Source organism: Somniosus microcephalus, chromosome 4 (assembly GCF_052327205.1).
Source record: "Somniosus microcephalus isolate GS21.2 chromosome 4, FLI_Smic_1.0, whole genome shotgun sequence".
In the NCBI taxonomy this organism is placed as follows: Eukaryota; Metazoa; Chordata; class Chondrichthyes; order Squaliformes; family Somniosidae; genus Somniosus; species Somniosus microcephalus.
The window spans coordinates 40,460,551-40,481,908 of record NC_140990.1 but is presented as its reverse complement, the minus strand read 5'-3'; the positions used below and the strand labels follow the sequence as shown (position 1 = coordinate 40,481,908).

The window sequence follows — 21,358 nt, the reverse complement described above, 5'->3', positions numbered from 1 at the left end:
TGTACCTTCAACTCGTCAATTTTGTTACGAATGCTGCGTGCATTCAGATAAAGAACTTTCAAATATGTTTTCTGACAATTTATTCCTGCTTTTACCCCTTTTACTACTTTACCTTTATCATTATATACATTCTGTCCCTTCCTGACATGCTCTGGTTTTTAATTCCCCCACTGCTACCTTGCTCTATTGCCTTCTCCGCTGTCATTTTTATTTTTCGCTCTCTTAAAACCTCCCCCCCACTAATTAGTTTAAAGCCCTCTCTACAGCCCTAGTTATTCAATTCGCCAGGACTCTAGTCCCAGATGACACAAAGATGGGTGGGAGGGTAAGCTGTGAGGAGGATGTCATGAAACTCCAGTATGATTTGGACAGGTAGGGTGATTGGGCAGAAAAATGGCAAATGCACTATAATGTGGATAAATGTGAGATTATCCACTTTGGTGGCAAAAACAGGAAGGCATATTATTGTTTGAATGGCAATAGATTGCGAGAAGGGGAAGTGCAAAGAGACCTGGGTGTTCTTGTGCACCAGTCGTTGAAGGTAAGCATGCAGGTGCAGCAGGCGGTTAAGAAGGCAAATTGTATGTTGGCCTTCGTAGCAAGAGGGTTCAAGTACAGGAACAAGGATGTCTTGCTACAGTTGTACAGGGCCTTGGTGAGACCGCACCTTGAGTACTGTGTGCAGTTTTGGTCGTCTTACCTGAGGAAGGACATTCTTGCCATGGAAGGAGTGCAGCGAAGATTCACCAGGCTGATACCTGGGATGGCAGGAATGACGTATGAGGAGAGATTGTGTCGATTGGGCTTATACTCACTGGAGTTTAGAAGATTGAGAGAGGATCTCATCGAAACCTATATAATTCTGTCAGGCCTGGACAGACTGGATGCAGGAAGGATGTTTCTGATGGCCGCGGAGTCCAGAACCAGGGGTCATAGTCTAAGGATAAGGGGTAAGCCATTTAGGACTGAAATGAGGAGGAATTTCTTCACCCAGAGAGTGGTGAACCTGTGGAATTCTCTGCCACAGAGGGCGGTGGAGGCCAGTTCATTAAATATATTCAAGAAAGATTTGGATATATTTCTTAAGGCTAAAGGGATCAAGGGATATGGGGAGAAGGAAGGGACAGGGTACTGAATTTGGATGATCAGCCATGATCTCATTGAATGGCGGAGCAGGCTCGAAGGGCCGAATGGCCTACTCCTGCTCCTATCTTCTATGTTTCTATATAACCCCGGGGGGGGGGGACGCAGGCTGCTCACACCCCGAGTGCGGCCCCAGGCCCCATTATTAAAACACTCAACATTATCCGTTTCACAAACACCCGGGGTGGGCCTCAGACCCCGAACAAGAGCCTCCGGGTTGGGCGTTTGCCCCGAGCGGGGCGGCAGCTGTGGGGCTTTCTCCCGGTGACAGGCCCGGGGTAACGGCCGCCATCTTGAGAGGCTCAGGGGGCAGCAGGGCGCATGCGCGGCCCCCTTGGCCAGGAACCAGGAGGAGAGAATCTTGTCAATTTCTATCCTGGACTCACAGTGATGGCTTTTGTAAACTCCTTTTACAGGCTGTGAGAAGGGCAGCATTTACACACCGCAAACTCAAATCAAACATCATATCAAGATCTGACAGAGTCACTCCATTCATCAGGACCCGAATATCATCGGCCTTTGAATGTGGAAGGAGAAATGCTTGTCTGTTCTGTCTGTGGGAAAAGATTTCAAACATCAGTGTGACTGGAAAAGCACTGAGACACACACACCCGAGTGAGAGTGTTCCGAGGGACTGCCTAAGAAGAAGCAGCACGGTGGCATAGTGGTTAGCACTGTTGCCTCACAGCGCCAGGGACCCGGGTTCGAATCCGGCCTCGGGTGACTGTCTGTGTGGAGTTTGCACATTCTCCCCGTGTTTGCGTGGGTTTCCTCCGGGTGCTCCGGTTTCCTCCCACAGTCCAAAGATGTGCGGGTTAGGTTGATTGGCTATGATAAATTGACCCTTAGTGTTAGGGGGATTAAATACGTGGGGTTGCGGGGATAGGGTGGGATATGTGTTGGTGTAGGGGTTACAGGGATCGGGTGGGATATGTGTCGGTGCAGGCTCGATGGGCCGAAATGGCCTCTATCTGCACTGTGGGGTTCCTGTGATTTCTGTGATTCTGTGACTGTGGAAAGAGCTTTAACCAGTTACACAGCCTGAAAGAACATCGCATCATTCACAGCGGGGAGAAACCGTATACGTGTTCTGTGCGTGGACGAGGCTTCAACTGATCGTCCAACCTGGAGAAACACAAGGACACCCGCACCATGGAGAAATCGTGGAAATGTGGGGACTGTTTGAAGCAATGCAATTACCCATCTGAGCTGAAAACTCATCGACGCAGTCACACCGGGGAGAGGCCGTTCACCTGCTCCATGTGTGGGAAGGGATTCACTCTGTCGTCCAGCCTCCATTTACACCAACGAGTTCACACTGATGAGAGACCTTTTAAATGCTCTGACTGTGAGAACTGCTTTAAACTCTGCAAATTTTATTTAACATCAGCTTGCTCACACCGACGAGAGACCATTCAGTTGTACTCACTGCGAGAAGAGCTTCAGGCAGTCATCTCACCTCATTCAACACCAGCGAGTTCACACTGGGGAAAGGCCGTTTACCTGTTCTGTTTGTGGGAAGGGATTCACTCATGCATCCAATCTTCGAACGCACCAAGGGGTTCACACTGGGGAGAGGCCGTTCACCTGCTCCGTGTGTGGGAAGGGATTCACTAAATCATCCCAGCTGCTGACACACCAACTTGTTCACCTTGATAGAGCTTTTAAATGTGCTGACTGTGAGAAGAGCTTTAAAAGCGCAAAGGATCGGCTGACACACCAACGGGTTCACACTGGGGAGAGACCATTCACCTGCTCCGTGTGTGGGAAAGGATTCACTCTATCATCCAGTCTCAAGGCCCACCAACGCACTCACAGCAGAGAGAGGCTGTTCACCTGCTCTGTGTGTGGGAAGGGATTCACTACTTCATCCAACCTGCTGAGACACCAGCGAGTTCACACTGGGGAGAGGACGTTCACCTGCTCCGTGTGTGGGAAGGGATTCACTCGATCATCTTACCTGGTGAGACACCAGCAAGTTCATAAGTGACTGTAGGGGTAGGATTCTGCTATTAATCACATCCTATGTTTGTTTCTACCAATCTTATTAACCCCTATAACTGGGCTGTGTTGCGTTTGTTATTTCGCCAAGATAAGGGACTAATTGATGTCCATTTTAGGTCCTTTTCTCCTTTTGAACTCTAGATTATTTCAGTTCTCATACCTTCGGTTACTCTCATGGACAAGTCCCAGCTCCCCATACCTTCCAGAGTGCCTCTCCCAGCCTTGGTATCCAGGGAAGGTATCGGTAACACGCCCGGGATCACTGAATACAAACTCAGTCTGTTAATCACTTTCAGCTACTGGGCTTAGTGTGTGACCCACAGCATCTCTCTCAACTTCGATATGTGAATAGAGAATCACACCTCAGAACCTGGTTTTAAATTTATTCAGCAAATATATTTAACAGAAGCTTGCAGGGTGATGAGGCAGTGTTGAGGTGCTGCTGTATCAGCCAGTGGCTCAGTGGGCAGCACTCTCGCCTCTGAGTCAGAAGGTTGTGGGTTCAAGTCCCAGCCCAGAGACTTGAGCACAAGAATCTAGGCTGACACTCCTGTGCAGTACTGAGGGAGTGCGGCACTGTCGGAAGTGCCGTCTTTCAGATGAAGCACTAAACCGAGGCCCCGTCTGCTCTCTCAGGTGGAAAAGATCCCATGGCACTATTGAGAAGAAGAGCAGGGGAGTGATCTCTGGTGTCCTGGCCAATATTTATCACTAAAATAAAACAGATTACCTGGTTATTATCACATTGCTGTTTGTGGGAGCTTGCTGTGCGCAAATTGGCTGCTGCGTTTTCTACATTACAACAGTGACTACGATTCAAAAGTACTTCATTGGCTGTAAAGTGTTTTGGGACGTCCTGAGGTCATGAAAGAGGCGGTATAAATGCAAGTCTTATCTTTACTCTGCATTGTGCCTGCAATGAAAATAACTGAAGATTTGTCCCAGTGTAACCTTTGCTGTCATGAAATGAGTGCGTCTTTTAATGAGCCTCATGTCCTTGCTCATGTCGGCTGCAATTGTGTAGAATGGGGATGTGTAAAGAGATGGTCTCTGTTTGGAGATGTGAAAGAAGGAAACGGTGTGTGTGTGTGATAGTGACACAGCCTTGTGGTCACAGTCAGAACAATGACAGATATCCTTGTGGTTCTGGTTTGGGCAGGGCCAGATCAATAATGTAGTAAACAAGTTAAATATAAATATCGCCAGTGTAGTCGCAGCTTGTTAGAACAGACCCGGGAAGAAGAGAGCTCTGAATCCACTGTATTATCCCTGTTCTCCGAATCAGGTAACTATACTCTGTCTGTATCACAGAATCACAGAAACCCCACAGTGCAGATAGAGGCCATTTCGGCCCATCGAGCCTGCACCGACACATATCCCACCCGATCCCCGTAACCCTTACACCAACACATATCCCACCCTACCCCTGTAACCCCATGTATTTAATCCCCCTAACACTAAGGGTCAATTTATCATAGCCAATCAACCTAACCCGCACATCTTTGGACTGTGGGAGGAAACCGGAGCACCCGGAGAAAACCCACGCAAACACAGGGAGAATGTGCAAACTCCACACAGACAGTCGCCCGAGGCTGGACTCGAACCCGGGTCTCTGGCGCTGTGAGGCAACAGTGCTAACCACTATGCCACCGTGCTATTTTTGCAATGCTATTAATAAAGTCAGAGAAAGACAATCTGTTGTTGTGAGCTTGATTATCTGGTGTCTGAAACTACAAGTCTCAAAATTTAGAGGCAACAAGATGAACACCAAACACATCACGGCCCAATACACCAGCTATTTATTCACAGGAGAAAGTCTGTTATCACAGTCATCGAGTGGACATAATAAAGAAAGATCCCAACTGAAAGATCCTCTAGAGTCATTTGTAAATAACTTTCAAATCCTGACTGATACACTGGCAATTGATATGTTCCATTGAAGTCAATGGCTGATGAGAGGGGGGCTGGAGAGTAGGGGGGAAAGAGGAGGGGTGAAGGGGGTTGGAGAGTAGGGGTGAAAGGGGAGTTGGGGTGACGGGAGTTGGAGAGTAGGGGTGAAAGAGGAGTTGGGGTGAGGGGGGTTGGAGAGTAGGGGTGAAAGAGGAGTTGGGGTGAGGGGTTTGGAGAGCAGGAGTGAAAGCGGAGTTGGGGTGAGGGGGGTTGGAGAGTAGGGGTGAAGGGGGTTCGGGTGAGGGGGGTTGGAAAGTAGGGGTGAAAGCAGAGTTGGGCTGAGGGGGGTTGGAGAATAGGGGTGAAAGAGGAGTTGGGGTGAGGGGTTTGGAGAGAAGGGGTGAAAGAGGAGTTGGGTTGAGGGGGTTGGAGAGTAGGGGTGAAAGAGGAGTTGGGGTGAGGGGTTTGGAGAGTAGGGGTGAAAGAGGAGTTGGGCTGAGGGGGGTGGGACAGTAGGGCTGAGAGAGGAGTTGGGGTGAGGGAGGGTTGGAGAGTAGGGGTGAAAGAGGAGTTGGGGTGAGGGGGGTTGGAGAGTAGAGGTGAAAGAGGAGTTGGGGTGAGGGGGGTTGGAGAGTAGGGGTGAAAGAGGAGTTGGGGTGAGGGAGTTGGGGTGAGGGGTTTGGACAGTAGGGGTGAAAGAGGAGTTGGGGTGAGGGGCTTTGGAGAGTAGGGGTGAAAGAGGAGTTGGGGTGAGGGGGTTTGGAGAGTTGGGGTGAGGGGGGTTGGAGAGTAGGGGTGAAAGCGTAGTTGGGCTGAGGGGGGTTGGAGAGTCGGGGTGAAAAAGGAGTTGGGGTGAGGGGGTTTGGAGAGTTCGGGTGAGGGGGTATGGAGAGTTGGGGTGAAAGAGGAGTTGGGGTGAGGGGGTTTGGAGAGTTGGGGTGAAAGAGGAGTTGGGGTGAGGGGGTTTGGAGAGCTGGGGTGAGGGGGTTTGGAGAGTTGGGGTGAAAGTGGAGTTGGGGTGAGGGAATTTGGAGAGTTGGGGTGAGGGGGGTTTGAGAGTAGGGGTGAAAGAGGAGTTCGGGTGAGGGGGTTTGGAGAGTTGGGGTGAGGGGGTTTGGAGAGTTGGGGTGAAAGAGGAGTTGGGGTGAGGGGGTTTGGAGAGTTGTGGTAAGGGGGGTTGGAGAGTCGGGGTGAAAGAGGAGTTGGGGTAAGGGGGTTTGGAGTGTTGGGGTGAGGGAGTTTGGGGAGTAGGGGTGCAAGAGGAGTTGGGTGAGCGGTGTTGGAGAGTAAGGCTGATAGGAGTTGGGGTGAGGCGGGTTGGACAGTAGGGCTGAAAGGAGTTGGGGTGAGGGGGTTTGGAGAGTTGGGGTGAAAGAGGAGTTGGGATGAGGGGGTTGGAGAGTTGGGGTGAGGGGGGTTGGAGAGCAGAGCTGAAAGGAGTTGGGGTGAGGCGGGTTGGAGAGTTGGGCTGAAAGGAGTTGGGGTGAGGGGGTTTGGAGAGTAGGGCTGAAAGAGGAGTTGGGGTGAGGGGTTTGGAGAGTAGGGGTGAAAGAGGAGTTGGGGTGAGGGGCTTGGAGAGTTGGGGTGAGGGGATTGGAGAGTAGGGGTGAAAGAGGAGTTGGGGTGAGGGGGCTGGAGAGTTGGGGTGAGGGTGTTGGAGAGAAGGGGTGAAAGAAGAGTTGGGGTGAGGGGGTTGGGAGAGTTGGGGTGAGGGGTGTTGGAGAGTAGGGGTGAAAGAGGAGTTGGGGTGAGGAGGGTTGGAGAGTAGGGCTGAAAGAGGAGTTGGTGTGGGGGGGTTTGGACAGTAGTGGTAAAAGAGGAGTTGCGGTGAGGGGTTTGGCGAGTAGGGGTGAAAGGAGTTGGGCTGAGGGGTCTGGAGAGTAGGGGTGAAAGAGGAGTTGGGGTGAGGGGTTTGGAGAGTAGGGGTGAAAGAGGAGTTGGGCTGAGGGGTTTGGAGAGTAGGGGTGAAAGAGGAGTTGGGGTGAGGGGGGTTGGAGAGTAGGGGTGAAAGGAGTTGGGGTGAGGGGGGTTGGAGAGTAGGGGTGAAAGAGGAGTTGGTGTGAGGGAGTTGGGGTGAGGGGTTTGGCGAGTACGGGTGAAAGAGGAGTTGGGGTGAGGGGGGTTGGAGAGTAGGGGTGAAAGAGGAGTTGGGGTGAGGGGGGTTGGAGAGTAGGGGTGAAGGAGGAGTTGGGGTGGTGGGGGTTGGAGAGTAGGGGTGAAAGAGGAGTTGGGGTGAGGGGGGTTGGAGAGTAGGGGTGAAAGAGGAGTTGGGGTGAGGGGGGTTGGAGAGTAGGGGTGAAAGAGGAGTTGGGGTGAGGGGGGTTGGAGAGTAGGGGTGAAAGAGGAGTTGGGGTGAGGGGGTTGGAGAGTAGGAGTGAAAGAGGAGCTGAGGGGAGGGGGGTTGGAGAGTAGGGGTGAAAGAGGAGTTGGGCTGAGGGGGTTGGAGAGTAGGCGTGTAAGAGTAGTTGGGAAAAGGGGTATGGAGAGAAGGGGTGAAAGGAGTAGGGGTGAAAGAGGAGTTGGGGTGAGGTGGTTTGGAGAGTAGTTGTTAAAGAGGAGTTGGTGTGAGGGGGTTTGGTCAGTAGGGGTAAAAGAGGAGTTGGGGTGAGGGCTTTGCAGGGTAGGGGTGAAAGACGAGTAGGGGGGAAAAAGGAGTTGGGGTGAGCGGTTTGGAGAGTAGGGGTGGAAGAGGAGTTGGGGTGAGGGGGGTTGGAGAGTAGGGGTGAAAGGAGTTGGGGTGAGGGGGGTGGGAGTGTAGGGGTGAAAGAGGAGTTGGGGTGAGGGGGGTTGGAGAGTAGGGGTGAAAGAGGAGTTGGGGTGAGGGGGGTTTGGAGAGTAGGGGTGAAAGAGGAGTTGGGGTGAGGGGCTTGGAGAGTAGGGGTGAAAGAGGAGTTGGGGTGAGGGGGGTTGGAGAGTAGGGGTGAAAGAGTAGTTGGAGTGAGGGGGGTTGGAGAGTAGGGGCGAAAGAGGAGTGGGGTGAGGGGGTTGGAGAGTAAGGGTGAAAGAGGAGTTGGTGTGAGGGGGGTTGGACAGTAGGGGTGAAAGAGCAGTTGGGGTGAGGGGGGTTATAGAGTAGGGGTGAAAGAGGAGTTGGGGTGAGGGGCGTTGGAGAGTAGGGGTGAAAGAGGAGTTGGGGTGAGGGGGTTGGAGAGTAGGAGTGAAAGAGGAGTTGGGGTGAGGGGGGTTGGAGAGCAGGGGTGAAAGAGGAGTTGGGGTGAGGGGGGCTGGAGAGCAGGGGTGAAAGAGGAGTTGGGGTGAGGGGCATGGAGAGTAGGGGTGAAAGAGGAGTTGGGGTGAGGGGGATGGAAAGTAGGGGTGAAAGAGGAGTTGCGGTGAGGGGGGTGAAAGAGGAGTTGGGGTGAGGGGGGTTGGAGAGTAGCGGTGAAAGAGGAGTCGGGGTGAGGGGGTTGGTGAGTAGGGGTGAAAGAGAAGTTAGGGTGAAGGGTTTGGAGAGTAGTGGTGAAAGAGGAGTTGGGGTGAAGGGTTTGGAGAGTAGGGGTGAAAGAGGAGTTGGGGTGACGGAGGTTGGAGAGTAGGGGTGAAAGAGGAGTTGGGGTGAGGGAGGTTGGAGAGTAGGTGTGAAAGAGGAGTTGGGGTGAGGGGGTTGGAGAGTAGAGGTGAAAGAGGAGTTGGGGAGAGGGGGGTTGGAGAGTAGGGGTGAAAGAGGAGTTGGGGTGAGGGGTTAGAGAGTAGGGGTGAAAGAGGAGTTGGGGTGAGGGGGTTTGGAGAGTTGGGGTGAAAGAGGAGTTGGGGTGAGGGGGTTTGGAGTGTTGGGGTGAGGGAGTTTGGAGAGTAGGGGTGAAAGAGGAGTTGGGTGAGGGGTTTGGAGAGTAGGAGTGAAAGAGGAGTTGGGGTGAGGGGGGTTGGAGAGTAGAGGTGAAAGAGGAGTTGGGGTGAGGGGGATTGGAGAGTAGCGGTGAAAGAGGAGTTGGGGTGAGGGGGTTTGGAGAGTAGGGCTGAAAGAAGAGTTGGGGTGAGGGGTTTGGAGAGTAGGGGTGAAAGAGGAGTTGGGGTGAGGGGGGTTGGAGAGTAGGAGTGAAAGAGGAGTTGGGGTGAGGGCGGTTGGAGAGTAGAGGTGAAAGAGGAGTTGGGGTGAGGGGGTTTGGAGAGTAGCGGTGAAAGAGGAGTTGGGGTGAGGGGGTTGGAGAGTAGGAGTGAAAGAGGAGTTGGGGTGAGGGGCTTTGGAGAGTAGGGGTGAAAGAGGAGTTGGGGTGAGGGGGTTTGGAGAGTTGGGGTCAGGGGGGTTGGTGAGTAGGGGTGAAAGCGTAGTTGGGCTGAGGGGGGTTGGAGAGTAGGGGTGAAAGAGGAGTTGGGGTGAGGGGTTTGGAGAGTAGTGGTGAAAGAGGAGTTGGGGTGAGGGGGTTTGGAGAGTTGGGGTGAGGGGGTTTGGAAAGTTGGGGTGAAAGAGGAGTTGGGGTGAGGGGGTTTGGAGAGTTGGGGTGAGGGGGTTTGGAGAGTTGGGGTGAAAGAGGAGTTGGGGTGAGGGGGTTTGGAGAGTTGTGGTAAGGGGGGTTGGAGAGTAGGGGTGAAAGAGGAGTTGGGGTGAGGGGATTTGGAGTGTTGGGGTGAGGGAGTTTGGGGAGTAGGGGTGAAAGAGGAGTTGGGTGAGCGGTGTTGGAGAGTAGGGCTGATAGGAGTTGGGGTGAGGCGGGTTGGACATTAGGGCTGAAAGGAGTTGGGGTGAGGGGGTTTGGAGAGTTGGGGTGAAAGAGGAGTTGGGATGAGGGGGTTGGAGAGTTGGGGTGAGGGGGGTTGGAGAGCAGAGCTGAAAGGAGTTGGGGTGAGGCGGGTTGGAGAGTTGGGCTGAAAGGAGTTGGGGTGAGGGGGTTTGGAGAGTAGGGCTGAAAGAGGAGTTGGGGTGAGGGGTTTGGAGAGTCGGTGTGAAAGAGGAGTAGGGGTAAGGGGGGTTGGAGAGTAGGGGTGAAAGAGGAGTTGGGGTAAGGGGGGTTGGAGAGTAGGGGTGAAAGAGGAGTTGTGGTGAGGGGATTGGAGAGTAGGGGTGAAAGAGGAGTTGGGGTGAGGGGACTGGAGAGTTGGGGCGAGGGGGTTGGAGAGTAGGGGTGAAAGAGGAGTTGGGGTGAGGGGGTTAGGAGAGTTGGGGTGAGGGGTGTTGGAGAGTAGGGGTGAATTGGAGTTGGGGTGAGGGGATTGGAGAGCAGGGGTGAAAGAGGAGTTGGGGTGAGGGGACTGGAGAGTTGGGGTGAGGGGGTTGGAGAGTAGGGGTGAAAGAGGAGTTGGGGTGAGAGGTTTGGGAGAGTTGGGGTGAGGGGGGTTGGAGAGTAGAGGTGAAAGAGGAGTTGGGGTGAGGGCTTTGGCGAGTAGGGGTGAAAGGAGTTGGGCTGAGGGGTCTGGAGAGTAGGTGTGAAAGAGGAGTAGGGGTGAAAGAGGAGTTGAGGTGAGGGGTTTGGAGAGTAGGGGTGAAAGAGAAGTTGGGCTGAGGGGTTTGGAGAGTAGGGGTGAAAGAGGAGTTGGGGTGAGGGGTTTGGAGAGTAGGGGTGAAAGAGGAGTTGGGCTGAGGGGTTTGGAGAGTAGGGGTGAAAGAGGAGTTGGGGTGAGGGGGGTTGGAGAGTAGGGGTGGAAGAGGAGTTGGGTGAGGGGGGTTGGAGAGTAGGGGTGAAAGGAGTTGGGGTGAGGGGGGTTGGAGAGTAGGGCTGAAAGAGGAGTTGTGGTGAGGGGTTTGGAGAGTTGGGGTGAAAGAGGAGTTGGTGTGAGGGAGTTGGGGTGAGGGGTTTGGCGAGTACGGGTGAAAGAGCTGTTGGGGTGAGGGGGGTTGGAGAGTAGGGGTGAAAGACGAGTTGGGGTGAGGGGGGTTGGAGAGCAGGCGTGAAAGAGGAGTTGGGGTGAGGGGGGTTGGAGAGTAGGGGTGAAAGAGTTGGGGTGAGGGGGGTTGGAGAGTAGGGGTGAAAGAGGAGTTGGGGTGAGGGGGGTTGGAGAGTAGGGGTGAAAGAGGTGCTGAGGGGAGGGCGTTGGAGAGTAGGGGTGAAAGAGGAGTTGGGGTGAGGGGGTTTGGAGAGTAGGGATGAAAGAGGAGTTGGTGTGAGGGGGTTGGAGAGTAGGGGTCAAAGAGTAGTTGGGGAGAGGGGGTATGGAGAGAAGGGGAGAAAGGAGTAGGGGTGAAAGAGGAGTTGGGGTGAGGGGGGTTGGAGAGTAGGGGTGAAAGAGTTCGGGTGAGGGGGGTTGGAGAGTAGGGGTGAAAGAGGAGTTGGGGTGAGGGGGGTTGGAGAGTAGGGGTGAAAGAGGAGCTGAGGGGAGGGGGGTTGGAGAGTAGGGGTGAAAGAGGAGTTGGGGTGAGGGGGTTTGGAGAGTAGGGGTGAAAGAGGAGTTGGTGTGAGGGGGTTGGAGAGTAGGGGTCAAAGAGTAGTTGGGGAGAGGGGGTATGGAGAGAAGGGGTGAAAGGAGTAGGGGTGTAAGAGGAGTTGGGGTGAGCGGGGTTGGACAGTAGGGCTGAAAGAGGAGTTGGTGTGAGGGGGTTTTGACAGTAGGGTAAAAGAGGAGTTGGGGTGAGGGCTTTGGAGGGTAGGGGTGAAAGAAGAGTAGGGGTGAAAGATGAGGTGAGGGGCTTGGAGGGTAGGGGTGAAAGAGGAGTAGGGGGGGAAAAGGAGTTGGGGTGAGGGGTTTGGAGAGTAGGGGTGAAAGAGGAGTTGGGGTGAGGGGGGTTGGAGAGTAGGGTGAAAGGAGTTGGGGTGAGGGGGGTTGGAGTGTAGGGGTGAAAGAGGAGTTGGGGTGAGGGGGGTTGGAGAGTAGGGGTGAAAGAGGAGTTGGTGTGAGGGACTCGAGGAGGGGTTTGGCGAGTAGGGGAGAAAGAGGAGTTGGGGTGAGGGGGGTTGGAGTCTAGGGGTGAAAGCGGAGTTGGGGTGAGGGAGTTGGGGTGAGGGGTTTGGAGAGTAGGGGTGAAAGAGGAGTTGGGGTGAGGGGGGTTGGAGAGTAGGAGTGAAAGAAGAGTTGGTGGGAGGGGTTGGAGAGTAGGGGTGAAAGAGGAGTTGGGGTGAGGGGGGTTGGAGAGTAGGGGTGAAAGAGGAGTTGGGGTGAGGGGTTTGGAGAGTAGGGGTGAAAGAGGAGTTGGGGTGAGGGGCTTGGAGAGTAGGGGTGAAAGAGGAGTTGGGGTGAGGGGGGTTGGATAGTAGGGGTGAAAGAGGAGTTGGGGTGAGGGGGTTGGAGAGTAGGAGTGAAAGAGGAGTAGGGGTGAGGGGTTTGGAGAGTAGGGCTGAAAGAGGGGTTGGGGTGACGGGGGTTGGTGAGCAGGGGTGAAAGAGGAGTTGGGGTGAGGTGGTTTGCAGAGTAGGAGTGAAAGAGGAGTTGGGGTGAGGGGAGTTGGAGAGTAGGGGTGAAAGAGGAGTTTGGGTGAGGGGGGTTGGAGAGCAGGGGTGAAAGAGGAGTTGGGGTGAGGGGGCTGGAGGGTAGGGGTGAAAGAGGAGTTGTGGTGAGGGGGGTTGGAGAGTAGGGGTGAAAGAGGAGTTGGGGTGACGGGGGTTGGAGTGTAGGGGTGAAAGCGGAGTTGGGGTGAGGGAGTTGGAGTGACGGGGGTTGGAGTCCAGGGGTGAAAGCGGAGTTGGGGTGAGGGAGTTGAGGTGAGGGGTTTGGAGAGTAGGGGTGAAAGAGGAGTTGGGGTGAGGGTGGTTGGAGAGTAGGAGTGAAGGAGGAGTTGGGGTGAGGGGTTGGAGAGTAGGGGTGAAAGAGGAGTTGGGGTGAGCGGGGTTGGAGAGTAGGTCTGAAAGAGGAGTTGGTGTGAGGGGGTTTGGACAGTAGGGGTAAAAGAGGAGTTGGGGTGAGGGGTTTGGAGGGTAGGGGTGAAAGAGGAGTAGGGGTGAAAGATGAGTTGAGGTGAGGGGTTTGGAGGGTAGGGGTGAAAGGGGAGTAGGGGGGAAAAAGGAGTTGGGGTGAGGTGTTTGGAGAGTAGGGGTGAAAGAGGAGTTGGGGTGAGGGGGGTTGGAGAGTAGGTGTGAAAGAGGAGTTGGTGTGAGGGACTTGAGGAGGGGTTTGGCGAGTAGGGGTGAAAGGGGAGTTGGGGTGAGGGGGGCTGGAGTCTAGGGGTGAAAGCGGAGTTGGGGTGAGGGAGTTGGGGTGAGCGTTTTGGAGAGTAGGGGTGACAGAGGAGTTGGGGTGAGGGGGTTGGAGAGTAGGAGTGAAAGAGGAGTTGGGGTGAGGGGTTGGAGAGTAGGGGTGAAAGAGGAGTTGGGGTGTGCGGGGTTGGAGAGTGGGGCTGAAAGAGCAGTTGGTGTGAGGGGGTTTGGACAGTAGGGGTAAAAAGAGGAGTTGGGGTGAGGGGTTTGGAGGGTAGGGGTGAAAGAGGAGTTGGGGTGAGGGGGGTTGGAGAGTAGGGGTGAAAGGGTAGTTGGAGTGAGGGGGTTTGGAGAGCAGGGGTGAAAGAGGAGTTGGGGTGAGGGGGTTGGAGAGTGGGGGTGAAAGAGGAGTTGGGGTGAGGGGGGTTGGAGAGTAGGGGTGAAAGAGGAGTTGGGGTGAGGGGGGTTGGAGAGTAGGAGTGAAAGAGGAGTTGGGGTGAGGGGACTGGAGAGTTGGGGCGAGGGGGTTGGAGAGTAGGGGTGAAAGAGGAGTTGGGGTGAGGGGGTTAGGAGAGTTGGGGTGAGGGGTGTTGGAGAGTAGGGGTGAATTGGAGTTGGGGTGAGGGTATTGGAGAGCAGGGGTGAAAGAGGAGTTGGGGTGAGGGGACTGGAGAGTTGGGGTGAGGGGGTTGGAGAGTAGGGGTGAAAGAGGAGTTGGGGTGAGAGGTTTGGGAGAGTTGGGGTGAGGGGGGTTGGAGAGTAGAGGTGAAAGAGGAGTTGGGGTGAGGGCTTTGGCGAGTAGGGGTGAAAGGAGTTGGGCTGAGGGGTCTGGAGAGTAGGTGTGAAAGAGGAGTAGGGGTGAAAGAGGAGTTGAGGTGAGGGGTTTGGAGAGTAGGGGTGAAAGAGAAGTTGGGCTGAGGGGTTTGGAGAGTAGGGGTGAAAGAGGAGTTGGGGTGAGGGGTTTGGAGAGTAGGGGTGAAAGAGGAGTTGGGCTGAGGGGTTTGGAGAGTAGGGGTGAAAGAGGAGTTGGGGTGAGGGGGGTTGGAGAGTAGGGGTGGAAGAGGAGTTGGGTGAGGGGGGTTGGAGAGTAGGGGTGAAAGGAGTTGGGGTGAGGGGGGTTGGAGAGTAGGGCTGAAAGAGGAGTTGTGGTGAGGGGTTTGGAGAGTTGGGGTGAAAGAGGAGTTGGTGTGAGGGAGTTGGGGTGAGGGGTTTGGCGAGTACGGGTGAAAGAGCTGTTGGGGTGAGGGGGGTTGGAGAGTAGGGGTGAAAGACGAGTTGGGGTGAGGGGGGTTGGAGAGCAGGCGTGAAAGAGGAGTTGGGGTGAGGGGGGTTGGAGAGTAGGGGTGAAAGAGTTGGGGTGAGGGGGGTTGGAGAGTAGGGGTGAAAGAGGAGTTGGGGTGAGGGGGGTTGGAGAGTAGGGGTGAAAGAGGTGCTGAGGGGAGGGCGTTGGAGAGTAGGGGTGAAAGAGGAGTTGGGGTGAGGGGGTTTGGAGAGTAGGGATGAAAGAGGAGTTGGTGTGAGGGGGTTGGAGAGTAGGGGTCAAAGAGTAGTTGGGGAGAGGGGGTATGGAGAGAAGGGGAGAAAGGAGTAGGGGTGAAAGAGGAGTTGGGGTGAGGGGGGTTGGAGAGTAGGGGTGAAAGAGTTCGGGTGAGGGGGGTTGGAGAGTAGGGGTGAAAGAGGAGTTGGGGTGAGGGGGGTTGGAGAGTAGGGGTGAAAGAGGAGCTGAGGGGAGGGGGGTTGGAGAGTAGGGGTGAAAGAGGAGTTGGGGTGAGGGGGTTTGGAGAGTAGGGGTGAAAGAGGAGTTGGTGTGAGGGGGTTGGAGAGTAGGGGTCAAAGAGTAGTTGGGGAGAGGGGGTATGGAGAGAAGGGGTGAAAGGAGTAGGGGTGTAAGAGGAGTTGGGGTGAGCGGGGTTGGACAGTAGGGCTGAAAGAGGAGTTGGTGTGAGGGGGTTTTGACAGTAGGGTAAAAGAGGAGTTGGGGTGAGGGCTTTGGAGGGTAGGGGTGAAAGAAGAGTAGGGGTGAAAGATGAGGTGAGGGGCTTGGAGGGTAGGGGTGAAAGAGGAGTAGGGGGGGAAAAGGAGTTGGGGTGAGGGGTTTGGAGAGTAGGGGTGAAAGAGGAGTTGGGGTGAGGGGGGTTGGAGAGTAGGGTGAAAGGAGTTGGGGTGAGGGGGGTTGGAGTGTAGGGGTGAAAGAGGAGTTGGGGTGAGGGGGGTTGGAGAGTAGGGGTGAAAGAGGAGTTGGTGTGAGGGACTCGAGGAGGGGTTTGGCGAGTAGGGGAGAAAGAGGAGTTGGGGTGAGGGGGGTTGGAGTCTAGGGGTGAAAGCGGAGTTGGGGTGAGGGAGTTGGGGTGAGGGGTTTGGAGAGTAGGGGTGAAAGAGGAGTTGGGGTGAGGGGGGTTGGAGAGTAGGAGTGAAAGAAGAGTTGGTGGGAGGGGTTGGAGAGTAGGGGTGAAAGAGGAGTTGGGGTGAGGGGGGTTGGAGAGTAGGGGTGAAAGAGGAGTTGGGGTGAGGGGTTTGGAGAGTAGGGGTGAAAGAGGAGTTGGGGTGAGGGGCTTGGAGAGTAGGGGTGAAAGAGGAGTTGGGGTGAGGGGGGTTGGATAGTAGGGGTGAAAGAGGAGTTGGGGTGAGGGGGTTGGAGAGTAGGAGTGAAAGAGGAGTAGGGGTGAGGGGTTTGGAGAGTAGGGCTGAAAGAGGGGTTGGGGTGACGGGGGTTGGTGAGCAGGGGTGAAAGAGGAGTTGGGGTGAGGTGGTTTGCAGAGTAGGAGTGAAAGAGGAGTTGGGGTGAGGGGAGTTGGAGAGTAGGGGTGAAAGAGGAGTTTGGGTGAGGGGGGTTGGAGAGCAGGGGTGAAAGAGGAGTTGGGGTGAGGGGGCTGGAGGGTAGGGGTGAAAGAGGAGTTGTGGTGAGGGGGGTTGGAGAGTAGGGGTGAAAGAGGAGTTGGGGTGACGGGGGTTGGAGTGTAGGGGTGAAAGCGGAGTTGGGGTGAGGGAGTTGGAGTGACGGGGGTTGGAGTCCAGGGGTGAAAGCGGAGTTGGGGTGAGGGAGTTGAGGTGAGGGGTTTGGAGAGTAGGGGTGAAAGAGGAGTTGGGGTGAGGGTGGTTGGAGAGTAGGAGTGAAGGAGGAGTTGGGGTGAGGGGTTGGAGAGTAGGGGTGAAAGAGGAGTTGGGGTGAGCGGGGTTGGAGAGTAGGTCTGAAAGAGGAGTTGGTGTGAGGGGGTTTGGACAGGAGGGGTAAAAGAGGAGTTGGGGTGAGGGGTTTGGAGGGTAGGGGTGAAAGAGGAGTAGGGGTGAAAGATGAGTTGAGGTGAGGGGTTTGGAGGGTAGGGGTGAAAGGGGAGTAGGGGGGAAAAAGGAGTTGGGGTGAGGTGTTTGGAGAGTAGGGGTGAAAGAGGAGTTGGGGTGAGGGGGGTTGGAGAGTAGGTGTGAAAGAGGAGTTGGTGTGAGGGACTTGAGGAGGGGTTTGGCGAGTAGGGGTGAAAGGGGAGTTGGGGTGAGGGGGGCTGGAGTCTAGGGGTGAAAGCGGAGTTGGGGTGAGGGAGTTGGGGTGAGCGTTTTGGAGAGTAGGGGTGACAGAGGAGTTGGGGTGAGGGGGTTGGAGAGTAGGAGTGAAAGAGGAGTTGGGGTGAGGGGTTGGAGAGTAGGGGTGAAAGAGGAGTTGGGGTGTGCGGGGTTGGAGAGTGGGGCTGAAAGAGCAGTTGGTGTGAGGGGGTTTGGACAGTAGGGGTAAAAAGAGGAGTTGGGGTGAGGGGTTTGGAGGGTAGGGGTGAAAGAGGAGTTGGGGTGAGGGGGGTTGGAGAGTAGGGGTGAAAGGGTAGTTGGAGTGAGGGGGTTTGGAGAGCAGGGGTGAAAGAGGAGTTGGGGTGAGGGGGTTGGAGAGTGGGGGTGAAAGAGGAGTTGGGGTGAGGGGGGTTGGAGAGTAGGGGTGAAAGAGGAGTTGGGGTGAGGGGGGTTGGAGAGTAGGAGTGAAAGAGGAGTTGGGGTGAGGGGGTTGGAGAGCGGGAGTGAAAGAGGAGTTGGGGTGAGGAGTTTGGAGAGTAGGGGTGAAAGAGGGGTTGGGGTGAGGTGGTATAAGAGTAGGTGTGAAAGAGGACTTGGGGTGAGGGGAGTTGGAGAGTAGGGGTGAGAGAGGAGTTTGGGTGAGGGCGGTTGGAGAGCTGGGGTGAAAGAGGAGTTGGGGTGAGGGGAATGGAGAGTAGGGGTGAAAGAGGAGTTGGGGTGAATGGGGTGAAAGAGGAGTTGGGGTGAGGGGGGTGAAAGAGGAGTTGGGGTGAGGGGGGTTGGAGAGTATGGGTGAAAGAGGAGTTGGGGTGAGGGTGGTTGGAGAGTAGGGGTGAAAGAGGAGTTGGGGTGAGGGGGCTTGAGAGTAGGGGTGAAAGAGGAGTTGGGGTCAGGGGGGTTGGAGAGTAGGGGTGAAAGAGGAGTTGGGGTGAGGGGGCTTGGAGAGTTGGGGTGAGGGGGATTGGAGAGTTGGGGTGAAAGAGGAGTTGGGGTGAGGGGGTTTGGAGAGTTGGCGTGAGGGGGTTTGGAGAGTTGGGGTGAAAGAGAAGTTGGGGTGAGGGGGTTTGGAGAGTTGGGGTGAGGGGGTTTGGAGAGTTGGGGTGAAGGAGGAGTTGGGGTGAGGGGGATGGAGTGTTGGGGTGAGGGAGTTTGGAGAGTAGGGGTGAAAGAGGAGTTGGGTGAGCGGTGTTGGATAGTAGGGCTGAAAGGAGTTGGGGTGAGGCGGGTTGGAGAGTACGGCAGAAAGGTGTTGGGGTGAGGGGGTTTGGAGAGTAGGGGTGAAAGAGGAGTTGGGATGAGGGGGTTGGAGAGTTGGGGTGAGGGGGGTTGGAGAGCAGAGCTGAAAGGAGTTGGGGTGAGGTGGGTTGGAGAGTTGGGCTGAAAGGAGTTAGGGTGAGGGGGTTTGGAGAGTAGGGCTGAAAGAGGAGTTGCGGTGAGGGGTTTGGAGAGTAGGGGTGAAAGAGGAGTTGGGGTGAGGGGTCTGGAGAGTTGGGGTGCGGGGGTTGGAGAGTAGGGGTGAAAGAGGAGTTGGGGTGAGGGGGTTGGGAGAGTTGGGGTGAGGGGGGTTGGAGAGTAGGGGTGAAAGAGGAGTTGGGGTGAGGGGGGTTTGAGAGTAGGGCTGAAAGAGGAGTTGGTGTGAGGGGGTATGGACAGTCGTGGTAAAAGAGGAGTTGGGGTGAGGGGTTTGGAGAGTGGGGTGAAAGGAGTTGGGGTGAGGGGTTTGGAGAGTAGGGGTGAAAGAGGAGTTGAGGTGAGGGGTTTGGAGAGTAGGGGTGAAAGAGGAGTAGGGGTGAAAGAGGAGTTGGGGTGAGGGGTTTGGAGAGTAGGGGTGAAAGAGGAGTTGGGGTGAGGGGGGTTGGAGAGTAGGAGTGAAAGAGGAGTTGGGGTGAGGGGTTGGAGAGTAGGGGTGAAAGAGGAGTTGGGGTGAGGGGGATTGGACAATAGGGGTAAAAGAGGAGTTGGGGTGAGGGGTTTGGAGGGTAGGGGTGAAAGGGGAGTAGGGGGGAAAAAGGAGTTGGGGTGATGGGTTTGGAGAGTAGGGGTGAAAGAGGAGTTGGGGTGAGGGGGGTTGGAGAGTAGGGGTGGAAGAGGAGTTGGGGTGAGGGGGGATGGAGAGTAGGGGTGAAAGGAGTTGGGGTGAGGAGTGTTGGAGTCTAGGGGTGAAAGCGGAGTTGGGGTGAGGGAGTTGGGGTGAGGGGTTTGGAGAGTAGGGGTGAAAGAGGAGTTGGGGTGAGGGGGGTTGGAGAGTAGGAGTGAAAGAGGAGTTGGGGTGAGGGGTTGGAGTGTAGGGGTGAAAGGGAGTTGGGGTGAGCGGGGTTGGAGAGTAGGGCTGAAAGAAGAGTTGGTGTGAGGGGGGTTTGGACAGTAGGGGTAAAAGAGGAGTTGGGGTGAGGGGTTTGGAGGGTAGGGGTGAAAGAGGAGTTGGGGTGAGGGGGGTTGGAGAGTAGGGGTGAAAGAGTAGTTGGAGTGATAGGGGTTGGAGAGTAGGGGTGAAAGCGGAGTTGGGGTGAGGGGGTTGGAGAGTATGGGTGAAAGAGGAGTTGGGGTGAGGGGGGTTGGAGAGTAGGGGTGAAAGAGGAGTTGCGGTGAGGGGGGTTGGAGAGTAGGGTTGAAAGAGGAGTTGGGGTGAGGGGGGTTGGAGAGTAGGGGTGAAAGAGGAGTTGGGCTGAGGGGGTTGGAGAGCAGGAGTGAAAGAGGAGTTGCGGTGAGGGGTTTGGAGAGTAGGGGTGAAAGAGGGGTTGTGGTGAGGGGGGTTGGAGAGGACGGGAGAAAGAGGAGTTGGGGTGAGGTGTGAAAGAGGAGTTGGGGTGAGGGGTGTTGGAGAGTTGGGGTGAAAGAGGAGTATGGGTGAGGGGGGTTGGAGAGCAGGGGTGAAAGAGGAGTTGGGGTGAGGGACATGGAGAGTAGGGGTGAAAGAGGAGTTGGGGTGAGGGGGATGGAGAGTATGGGTGAAAGAGGAGTTGGGGTGAGGGGGGTGAAAGAGGAGTTGAGGTAAGGGGGGTGAAAGAGGGGTTGGGGTGAGGGGGGTTGGGAGAGTAGGGGTGTAAGAGGAGTTGGGTGAGGGTGGTTGGAGAGTAGGGGTGAAAGAGGAGTTGCGGTGAGGGGGCTTGAGAGTAGGGGTGAAAGAGGAGTTGGGGTGAGGGGGGTTGGAGAGTAGGGGTGAAAGAGGAGTTGGGGTGAGAGAGGGGTTGGAGAGTAGGGGTGAGAGGGGAGTTGGGGTGAGGGGGTTGTAGAGTAGGGGTGAAAGAGGAGTTGGGGTCATGGGGGTTGGAGAGTAGGGGTGAAAGAGGAGTTGGGGTGAGGGGGTCTGGAGAGTTGGGATGAGGGGGATTGGAGAGTTGGGGTGAAAGAGGAGTTGGGGTGAGGGGGTTTGGAGAGTTGGGGTGAGGGGGTTTAGAGAGTTGGGGTGAAAGAGGAGTTGGGGTGAGGGGGTTTGGAGAGTTGGGGTGAGGGGGTTTGGAGAGTTGGGGTGAAAGAGGAGTTGGGGTGAGGGAGTTTGGAGTGTTGGGGTGAGGGAATTTGGAGAGTAGGGGTGAAAGAGGAGTTGGGGGAGCGGTGTTGGAGAGTAGGGCTGAAAGGATTTAGGGTGAGGCGGTTTGGAGAGTAGGGGTGAAAGAGGAGTTGGGGTAAGGGGGTTGGAGAGTAGGGGTGAAAGAGGACTTGGGGTGAGGGGCTTGGAGATTTGGGGTGAGGGGATTGGAAAGTAGGGTTGAAAGAGGAGTTGGGGTGAGGGGTCTGGAGAGTTGGGATGAGGGGGTTGGAGAGTAGGATAGAAAGAGGAGTTGGGGTGAGGGGGTTGGGAGAGTTGGGGTGAGGGGGGTTCGAGAGTAGGGGTGAAAGAGGAGTTGGGGTGAGGGGGGTTGGAGAGTAGGGCTCAAAGATGAGTTGGTGTGAGGGGGTTTGGACAGTAGTGGTAAAAGAGGAGTTGGGGTGAGGGGTTTGGAGAGTGGGGTGAAAGGAGTTGGGGTGAGGGCTTTGGAGAGTAGGGGTGAAAGAGAAGTAGGGGTGAAAGAGGAGTTGAGGTGAGGGGTTTGGAGAGTAGGGGTGAAAGAGGAGTAGGGGTGAAAGAGGAGTTGGGGTGAGTGGTTTGGAGAGCAGGGGTGAAAGAGGAGTTGGGCTGAGGGGTTTGGAGAGTAGGGGTGAAAGAGGAGTTGGGGTGAGGGGGGTTGGAGAGTAGGAGTGAAAGAGGAGCTGGGCTGAGGGGTTTGGAGAGTAGGGGTGAAAGAGGAGTAGGGGTGAAAGAGGAGTTGGGGTGAGTGGTTTGGAGAGCAGGGGTGAAAGAGGAGTTGGGCTGAGGGGTTTGGAGAGTAGGGGTGGAAGAGGAGTTGGGGTGAGGGGGGTTGGAGAGTAGGGGTGAAAGGAGTTGGGGTAAGGGGGGTTGGAGTGTAGGGGTGAAAGAGGAGTTGGGGTGAGGGGGGTTGGAGAGTAGGGGTTAAAGAGGAGTTGGTGTGAGGGACTTGAGGAGGGGTTTGGCGAGTAGGGGTGAAAGAGGAGTTGGGGTGAGGGGGGTTGGAGTCTAGGGGTGAAAGCGGAGTTGGGGTGAGGCAGCTGGGGTGAGGGGTCTGGAGAGTAGGGGTGAAAGAGGAGTTGGGGTGAGGGGGGTTGGAGAGTAGGAGTGAAAGAGGAGATGGGGTGAGGGGTTGGAGAGTAGGGGTGAAAGAGGAGTTGGGGTGAGCGGGGTTGGAGAGTAGGGCTGAAAGAGGAGTTGGTGTGAGGGGGTTTGGACAGTAGGGGTAAAAGAGGAGTTGGAGTGAGGGGTTTGGAGGGTAGGGTTGAAAGAGGAGTTGGGGTGAGGGGGGTTGGAGAGTAGGGGTGAAAGTGTAGTT

At 55.7% G+C, this 21,358-nt stretch overlaps 1 protein-coding gene across 1 annotated transcript in view; it reads left to right on the top strand.

Moving 5' to 3' along the window:
- Positions 1-1,963: 1,963 nt before the first annotated feature.
- The window catches only part of LOC147118699 (uncharacterized), a 77,392-nt gene continuing 57,997 nt past the window's right edge, over positions 1,964-21,358 (top strand). The window contains exons 1-2 of the mRNA XM_085984545.1: positions 1,964-2,426; positions 2,842-3,121. Coding sequence (XP_085840671.1) covers positions 2,296-2,426; positions 2,842-3,121 — 411 coding nt within the window. The 5' untranslated portion in view covers positions 1,964-2,295. The remainder of the gene's footprint in view (positions 2,427-2,841; positions 3,122-21,358) is intronic.